Below are 10,094 nucleotides of genomic sequence, written 5' to 3' on the forward strand. Positions count from 1 at the left end.
CTGACCAGTAAAATACATTTGAAGATAAAATTATTCATACATAAATTACAAGACGTGGTTCTATGTTGACTCATATTTTGGTCTTTAAGAAGATTATTGATGATCTATAGTCCATGGAGGTAAACTATGTTGATGAGGACTTGAGTCTTTTTTTTTTCGCTCATTCCTAGTTCTTTTGCAAACTTCAGAAATACTATATTATACAATCATGATACTTTAACTTTGAAAGAAGTTTATGATGTCTTGCATGTAAAAGAAAAGATGAAACATATAGTGTCTACTGATGGCTCGATTTCTAGTAGAGAAGGTTTGATTGTGCGTGACATGACAAAGGAAAATAATTCGTATTATGGCCAAAGAGGTAAAAGTTTGAACGGTTACAGGGGTTGTTCAAAGTCTAGAGGCAAGGAAAATTGTTGCAGGTATTACAAGAAATATAATCATGACATATCTGAGTATTACAAGTTGAAGAATAAAGAAAAGAGAAAATATAAATCTAATAAGAAGGTAAAGCTTCTGTTGTTGCTTCTGATAATAGTTCTGATGGAGATACTCTCGTTACTTTTGCTGGATGTGCTAGTAGTGGTGATGAATGTATTATTGACTCTGCTACGTCTTTTCATATGTGCATATATAGAGATTGGTTTATCACTTATAATTCTTTCAAGATGCTGATTCTGTTAGGATGGATGATAACAACACACGTCCAATTGTTAGAATTGGATCAATTATGATAAAGATGCATACTCGCATTGTTAGAACCTTGACAAATGTGAGGCATGTTCCAGGTATGAAAAGGAATCTTATTTCCTTGAGTACTCTTAAGTTTATATACTCTAGAGACCATCATAGAGATGATTGTATCATATGTCTATGTTCATATACTTTTGAATATTGTGTTATTCCAAGAATGACTATAATCTACATTTATTAGCAAGTATGTGACTTGTTCATAGAGCTCTTTGTTTATAGTATGATGTTATTCTAATTTGATCATCAGTCACATATCATTGAAATGATTCATAAGACCAGCATATGTATTGATTGATAAATATGTTTCACGGATCATAGGTATATGGATACCAAATCAATAATGTGGACATTTATGTTAGAGAGCATGATGTTAGATAGACCCACTTTGAGATATTGATGGGATTGTTATTTATGATATGCCATCAGTTGTTATCTCAGATGGTATACCTGCAGGATCCTTATTGATTCCTAGAATATATAGTGACATACTTTGGGGCTGTCAAATGCTATTCTGTAACTGGGTAGTTATAAAGATAGTTTTCAGGTTTGTCGTTAAACATGTCATGGAATTTGCTCCTCCTTGATAACGGGAGAGATATCTCTAGGCCCATCAAGGTAGTTGGATTGAGAAAGTACAGGGCCATGCCAATATGATTAAAGAGTTAATCATGATAAATTCACTACTTGATCGAGTTAATCATAGCTTGGGACCGCTATTGACTTCGGTTTTGAAAGGGTTTCTGAGTTATAGCCATTTGTACATGAATCTAATGGGTCACACACTTAATGGATTGGAACATGCGAATTGAATTCATATATGGGTTTGATTGGATTGTGATCCATGAGGTATTAGAGTCCTAAAATGTTTCCAACGTAAGAGCTCATTAGCGAGCTCTATATAAGGAGAGATGTGGGGGTGGGGTGTGCACAAGGGAGAACCATTCCGAAACCCTAACCATAACCCTTCACACGATCTTCTAAAATCCTAGCCGCGCGTGCGGTACTACCATACTGACGCTTGACGATTCCACCCAATACGTGTGGATATTGTAGAGTCGCTGTTGCTATTGTTGTGCTGATCTCCTGATGTGTAGATCTTAACATAGCTGGTCGGTTGGTCGAGGACCTACTTGGCTAGTTGATATACTTGCTCGGCGCTGGTCGTGGAGCGTGATGCAACCACTCGGAGCTAGTCGAGGATGCGACAGATCTGCTCGGTGGCTGATCGAGGAACTGATGGAGGAGCACGACCACCTGCTCGAAACTGGTCGAGGAGCAAGACCACCTACTCAGAGTTGGTCGAGGAGCGTGACCACCTGCGTGGGGCTGGTCGTGGACCAGATCGAGAAGCTGTTCGAGGAATTTGACGTGCACGATGTTGGATCGGTCTACTCCAACTCTTCTTCCGTTGTACTGCACATCAAGTGATAACAAATTTTTATCTCCTACTTGCACGGTTTCCTGGGTGAATACAGTAGAAATTTTTATGTTAGGCTAGCGTAGTCAACCCGTTCCCCAACATACTCTTGATAATAAAGGGTATGATTGGTCACGTAGAGATGGTATTTTGATGGTGAAAAAAAGTTCCCTTTTTTTGATGAAAAGTGATGTAAAGTCTACCAATTTATATCATCTCCAAGCTACTATAATCACAAGTGATGCCACTATAAGTTTACATTAATTATCAGATTATGATGCTACTAACCTATGGCATATGCGTCTTAGGCATATGAGTGAACTTGGTTTGGCAGAATTGAGTAAGAGAGGTCTTCCTGATGGACATAGCACCAGCAAGTTAAAATTTTGTGAGTATTGTATTTTTGGCAAGCATAAGATGGTGAAATTCAACACTTCGGTTCATATAACAGAAGGTATTCTTGATTATGTGTATTCTAATTTATGGGAACCATCTTGTAGGCCTTCACTAGGTGGTTCTTGTTATATGTTAACTATTATTGATGATTACTCGATGAGAGTTTAACTTTATTTCTTGAAGTATAAATTAAAATCATTTAAAGCATTTAAAGAGTGTAAGGTTATGGTTGAAAAGCAAACAAAAAAGAAGGTAGAGAAACTTCACACTAATAATGGGATAAAATTATGTTTGGATAAATTTGATTCATATTGTAAGTCTGAAGGCATTGTGATGCACTACACTGTTCCTGGTACTCTACAACAAAACTGTGTAGCTGAGCGTATGAAGAAAGCTATCATCTCGAGGGCCCGTTGCATGTTGTCTAATGTAGGTATGGATAGGTGTTATTTGTCTGAAGCCGCTGACACTGCTTGCTATCTTATTAATCGATCCCCAACATTGCTATTGATAAGAAAACTTCAATTGAGGTATGGTCTGGTTCCCTAGCTGATTATTCAGAATTGAGAATTTTTTGTTGTCCTACTTATGCTCATGTTGATAATAGTAAATTGGAGCCTAGAGCTGTGAAGTATATCTTTCTGGGTTATAAATCTAGTGTTAAATGTTATAAATTGTGAAATCATGCAACACAAAAGGTGATGATTAGTAGGAATATTTTCTTTAATGAACCTGCTATGTTGCCTAATGCTCATGTTCAGAGTCAGCAGAGTTCTAGCGTGCAGGTAGAGCATTTTATTAATATAAAAAGTACACCAGATGCTGCTGTCCAAGATGCACATATTGTTGGAAATTTATTTATCGATCATGATTCATCTAGTGTTCCATCTTCTTTTTTCGTAGCCTACATAACATTCTATTGCAATGGGCATGCCTAGAAGGCAAATTAATCCACCCAATAGATTAATTAAGGAGTATAATATTGTTGGTTATGCTTTGAGTTGTGCAGAAGAAGTTAAAGGTAATGCAGAATCTTCTAATTATAATGAGGTTATTACTTCTACTGATTATAATAATTGGATGACTACAATACAACATGAGACGAAGTCACATGAAAAGAATGATATTTGGGATTTAGTCAAATTGCCAAAAGAGAAGAAGCATGTTCGTTGTAAGTGGATTTTTAAAAGAAAAGAGAATATTTTTCCTAATGAAGCAGCAAGGTACAAAGTAAGATTGGTTGCTAAAGGCTATAGCTAGATTCTAGGTATTGATTATAATGATGTTTTCTCTCTTGTTATGAAATATAGTTCTATTTGCACTTTAATCAGTATTGTTGCTATACGTGACTATGAACTTGAGCAATTAGGTGTTAGAACTGTATTTTTACATGGGGAGTTAGATGAAGATATTTATATGGATCAACCTGAAGGTTTTGTTATTCCTAGAAAAGAAGATCTTGTCTGTAAATTAAATAAATCTTTTTATAGTTTGAAGTAATCTCCTAGACAGTGGTGCAAGAGGTTTGACTCCTTTATGCTCTCTAATGGTTTTAAGTGTTCTGATTATAATAGAAGTGTCTATTTGAAAACTGTTAATGGTTCAGCCATTTATTTGCTTCTTTATATCGATGATATGTTGATTACTGTCAAGGATAAATCAGAAATAGACAAATTAAAATGACAGTTAAGTAGTAAATTTGAGATGAAGGATTTAGATGCAGCAAAGAAAATTATTGACATGAAGATCATTAGAGACAGGAAACCTGACATGTTATATCTTAGTCACACAAAAATGTTATATTGAGAAGGTCCTTCGTCGTTTTAATATGCATGATGCAAAACCAGTGAGTACTCCATTAGCTACGTATTTTAAATTATCTCTAGCTTTATGTCCTGAGTCAGATAATGATATTGAATACATGTCTAGAGTTCCATATTCAAGTGAAGTTGGTTCACTTATGTATGCCATGATCCGCTCTCATCCTGATTTATCTCATGCACTGAGTGTTGTTAGTAAATTCGTAGCTAATCCTGACAAAGAGCATTGAAAAGTTGTTCAATGGATTTTCAGATATCTGCGTAGTACTTCTAATGCTTGTTTACAGTTTAGAAAATTTAGAGATGGACTTGTTGGTTATGTTGGCTCATATTATGCTGGTGATTTGGATAAGAGGAGATAGTTCATAGGTTATATTTTCATCATTGATGGTTGTGCTGTTAGTTGAAAAGTATGTTTACAATATACTGTTGTTTTATCAACTATTAAAGATAAATATATGGCTATTTTTGAAACATGCAAAGAAGTTGTTTGGCCAAGAGGTTTGTACACTGAGCTATGTAGAGATAATTCTTGTGTTAATATTTTCTATGATAGTCAGAGTGCTATTTTCTTACAAAGTATCAAATGTTTCATGAAAGAATAAAACAAATTGATGTGAGGTATTATATTCGAGATGTCATTGCTCATCGTGATATTAAAATATGCAAGATAAACACTCATGATAATCCTGCTAATATGATGATAAAACCAGTAACTACTACTAAATTTGAGCTATGCTAGTTTAGTTGGTGTTACAATTTAAGTTCTAAAGACTTTTGACGTTGGTAATATTTATTATTGAAGAAAAATTATTGATGATTCTTTATTTACAACAAGATATAATTCATCTTAAGATGGAGTTTATTGGATTGTGATCCAAATTTTTATTGGAGTTATACCAGGGACGCCTTTAGCCCACGTTTCGAAACAATTCGTATTAGACTCGAGTCGCATATATCCACCCATATAAATCTATCTTATAAACTGTGAAAAAAGTTGAGACACATATTGTAATCCTTTGTATCGTACGTATCTTTGATACTGTGAAGATCAACGATTAAAATATGATTTTTACATATTTTTTCATATAAAAATCGTATCTTAATCGTATCTTCGGAGGATGTTTCATGATGTCGGACTTAATTTCTAACAAGCTGCAATGCCATCATCCTCAGTACCTTCTACGAGCTCGAGAAGGACGTCGTCAACGCGCTCGTCGCCTTCTTCCCGCCCGTCTACACCATCGGGCCCCTTGCCGAAGTCATCGCATCCTCCGCCCCGGCTGACAACGCGGGTCTTGGCGCAATCGATATCAGCATCTGGCAGGACGACAGACAGTGCCTTGCATGGCTTGATGAGCTCGTCGTACTCGAAGTAGCCCATGAGGCCGCACGCAGAAGCCGTGAAGAACTGCGCCTCCGGTATGCCGGTCTCCATAGCGGCGGCGGGAGCGAAGGTCATGACGACGTCGGGAACAACGCAGGTGATCGGCGGTACGCCCTCCTCCTCCTCGTCTGCCAGCTGTTTCAGCAGTGCGCGGAACGGGTCCAGGCAGTTGCGGCGCACGGAGTCAACGAGCGTGGATACGTCGTGCTGCGACATGGAGAGGGAGAGGCCGTCGTCGATGACCTCGACGCGGAATCCGGGTGCGGAGGGCCTCACGGCGGCTTCGCCCTTGGCACGGAGGAGGCGGCGGAAGTTAAACTGGGTGTGGACGAAGGTGACGTGCGCACCGCGGGCGTGAAGGAGGCGCGCCAGCTTCATCAACGGAGCGACATGGCCCTGCGACGGGAACGGCACCACCACGACGTGAGCCCGCGGCGCCGCGCTGCCCATGACGCCGGCGTGGGGGGCGTTGCCTTGCCTGCTACTGCTAGCTCGGAGCGCCAAGCGGAGAGTGCTTGCAGGAGAGTGGAGAGCGGGCGAGCGATGGTGCGTGCTCTGGTTGCTCAATTTGTAATTGGTCAGCTGATAGAGGCAGGTCCGTCGATGATCGACGGGGCCCTCAAAGTTTCAGGGGCCCTAATTTTTCAGTCATTAAACAAAATTAGTACCAAGTTAATATATGTAATTAGAGGTTAATCAAGGTGACCTGGCCATTAAATCTGTCGTTCCCGCTCTGTTTGTTTGAAATCAATCTCTCCCTTATTCTAAACACTTGAACATAGTATCTTATATAAATTTGATAATATATGAAAAATGTAATTGAATAATACATTTTCAATAATGTCAAGAGAATGGCAGTCCTCGAGTGATTTTTTTTTACCAACCGCTAGATATTAGATGCAAAAAAAATTTATCATTTAATTTTTAGAACATGGTATAGGAACACACAACCAGCCCACAACCGTAAAAAGCTATCCCGCAACCTATATATACACTATTCTCCACACAAAGCAAAATTCAGCTACAATTATTTTTCATCACATATTACCAAGAAATGATCTGGTTGTTATAATTTACCTCTAGTTAGTGTCAATAAAACTGAGGATTATATATTTTTTTTTAATTTCTCGATTACTTTAAATCTAGCAGTTCTAACAAAAAAAAAAACAATGATTTACAACTTTTTAAAATAATTATGTCAAGAGGTTTGTTCAGTTAAGAAAAAGACAAGCACTAGACGGCGTACTTGACGACATGCATTGCCAACTGAGCAGACGCTTAGTGGTAAATCTTGGTTGATCAGAGATTAAACCCGGGACCGTGGAGTTTGTAACAATCAATCATACTTCAATTTTGTTCAATAAAAAATGCTTTGCCTTTTGATATCAAGGACATGATCTTGTTTCGGTGTTGCACATGGCCTCCATATCATGCGGTACAACCCAGAGGGTCAGAGACTGGGTGGGTGTGAGAGTGCATTGATCGATTTGCATGTGCCTCGGCAAGTGCGCCCCTGCCACATCAATTGATAGGATCTGCGGACAGTGATCATGCACAGTGTGCCACCAACCACCAATTGGTTGATAGATGGTGTTTGGTGGTAGTTTTCTTTATTGTACTCCCTTCAAAGGTCTTTAGACTATCTCTAACTATATTTTTTTCATTTCGTTTTTTTTTCTGATTTCTTTCTCTGTTCCTATTCCTTTTATTTTCTCTCATTTTCGACAGTTTTTCTTCGAGAGAATCGTAAAGGAAACGGAGAGATAATCCCGTCTTGAAGGGAATGACCCTGAGAATCCCGTCGTGAAGGGAACCGTGAAGAGAAACCGTTGTAGCGCTGAAGGGAACGGGAATCCCTTCACGACGGGAATCTCTCCCGCGAAAGGAAGCCGTTGGGTTCGGTGTTACCGGTATCTTTAGGTTTAGTAAGGGTGGGATGCCATTTGAAGCCCTAGATCCAGGGCAGATCTGTTGGAATTTGAATGGAAACATATGGGAGAGAAAAAAAAAGGACTTAGGCTATACACACATGTATGCGGGTGCACATTTTGTGCATTTTTCGAATGAAAAATCGCGTGATTTGTGACTTGCGACAATCGCGGTACGTATTAAATATGACAACCAATCGTGTAAAATTCTTTTTTATTTTATTTTGATGATTTTGTTTTAATGTGATTAAAACATATGTTTAAAATCATGGATAAATAAGACAGTTTTTGCTAGAGATTTAATGTGATTGAAATGCCTAATTTGTTGGGTGTTAATTGTCATTTGCAACAAATAGAAACTATCATTTTTATAGCTATTTAAGAACATGAGACATCTTGGTTGGCCTTCCTATTTTTTTTTCTATCTCCTCATTTTCCCCAATCCCTGTCTCTTTCTCACCGGCTGCACTGTTTGGTTCACTGTCGCGACCTTGTCGTCCTCTTCTCTAGACGTGCACTAGGCGACAATCAGATTTTTGGGCAGCGCTCACAACAACAGCTCAGTGACTACAACGTCTATTGCATTCTTGTCTTCGACCACTTCCTCAACTTCCTCGACGATGACTACTTCCTCAACGTCGACCACATCCGAGGAGCTGCTTTGACAACATTGACCAGATCGCCATCATGGAAGATCCTGTTCATCAACCAAACAAGTAAGTTGTGCATGCAACTTTTAATCATGAGAAATATCTTTTTTATCTGAAGTATATGATAGACCTGCAAGTTCTAGTGTTTGCATCAAGTTTATACTATGTAGTATTCCTCCTAATAAATATGGACTCAAAACATGATGCAATTTTCTAACAAGATCCACAGTAGAGGCAAGCAGGGGCAGCTACCAAGGATACCATACCTAGTTCACGAACCCACAAGCCCAAGCCCAGTCCTCCCCATGCCCCTAACCCCTTGCTTTTGCAATTCTGTGCTTCTCGCTCGTGCTTCATCCCTTGCCCCTTGGAGCTGGTGGCACTCGTTCGCCCGATGAATCGGTGATAGAGGGAGAAGGGGTTATAGATGGCGGAGGCGTGGCGCCGCTCGATGCATCCACAAGCAACCATCATGTGGTCACTCGGAGTGAAGCCCTTGACATGTAGCTTCTTATCACGCCATGACTTGGTATCTTCCTAATATTTGAGAAGATTTTCCACGGCTTGAAGTCTTTTTTCTTTGAGTGTGCCTTTAGTGATTTCTTCCTCCCCCAGCTTTGAGGAGTTAACCTGGAGAGACCCAGTGAGGGCTTCCTTCAAAATTACTGCTTCTTCGTCATAAAGTAGCCTAAAGAGAGTAAAGCATGGTAGCTCTTCAACTCATTTGCCTTTTGGCAAGCTGCAGAGCCATTTTGCTACCGTGGAGAAGATGTAGCTATTCGCTCTCTTGATAGCCCTGTTAGATTGAGGGTGATTGACGGAGGCAAAATATGTATTTACCCTAATGCGTATACAATATTCCTAAAAGGTCATGGAGTCGAACTGCAAACTAATGTTGATGTTTTCTTTGCATAGGACTCCAAAATGACACACGACAGTCTTCCAAAAAAACTTCTACACATTCTTTATTGTCATCTTTGATAATGGTTTTGCATCAATCCCCCACCTTGCTAGAGGCCATATAAGTGGGAAGGGTTGGAGAGGGCTCAAAGGGCGATGTGATTGTTGGCCCATCCACGACAACTAGGACATGCACGTACCAGTGCCTCAACATTGATCGAAGTCATTGGCTAGTAGAATCCCTGACCAAAGTCTTTATCTACAAGCACTCTAGGGCCAATTATGGCTCCGTAGAGTCCTTAGTGTCTTTTATGGAGGTGTTCTTTCTCTTTTTCATGAGACAAGCACCAAAGGATTGGGGAACACACTCCGCTCTTGTATAGCTTGTCATCGATTATGACGTGGGCCCTGATTCTTTGCTAAAGACATTTTTTCTTCTACTTGGTCTTCAGGCTCGAACTGTCAATGCAAGAACTCCAATATAGGTGTGCGCCTGTCTCCATTCATGCTAATAAACACATCATCATACTTTTTAAAGGCTTCAACCGCAAGGGTAGTGAGGACTTTGTGGAACACATCTTGAGGCATCGAGATGCCCTAAGCCACCGCCTTCACAATTTCATGGGCCTCTTTGTTGATGCCACACGGAATGTGGTTCACCGAGAAGCCAACGAAGCATTTCTCCATGTTGTGGATGGTGTTTAAGTACTTCGATAGCTCCAGGTCATGGAATTGATAGGAGTGGTCTATTGATTTGTGATTAGCTTTGCGTCACTCTTCACCAGGGCCCAACGAGCCCCTAGAGCTTTTGCCTTTTGAAGTCCGAGGAGGACGACTTCGTAT

The 10,094-nt window shown here is 39.7% G+C and overlaps 1 protein-coding gene across 1 annotated transcript; it reads right to left on the minus strand.

Moving 5' to 3' along the window:
• Positions 1–5,533: 5,533 nt before the first annotated feature.
• LOC133883233 (cyanohydrin beta-glucosyltransferase-like) lies at positions 5,534–6,223 on the minus strand. Its single transcript, XM_062322486.1, has one exon. The coding sequence runs from the start codon at positions 6,221–6,223 to the stop codon at positions 5,534–5,536; it is 690 nt and encodes a 229-aa protein (XP_062178470.1).
• Between the last annotated feature and the right edge of the window lie 3,871 nt (positions 6,224–10,094).

This window comes from Phragmites australis, chromosome 1 (assembly GCF_958298935.1).
Source record: "Phragmites australis chromosome 1, lpPhrAust1.1, whole genome shotgun sequence".
Taxonomy (NCBI): domain Eukaryota; kingdom Viridiplantae; phylum Streptophyta; class Magnoliopsida; order Poales; family Poaceae; genus Phragmites; species Phragmites australis.

Excerpts from the sequence above, each read along its gene's own strand:
- LOC133883233 (XM_062322486.1), bottom strand. The coding sequence starts at position 6,223 with ATGGGCAGCGCGGCGCCGCGGGCTCACGTCGTGGTGGTGCCGTTCCCG.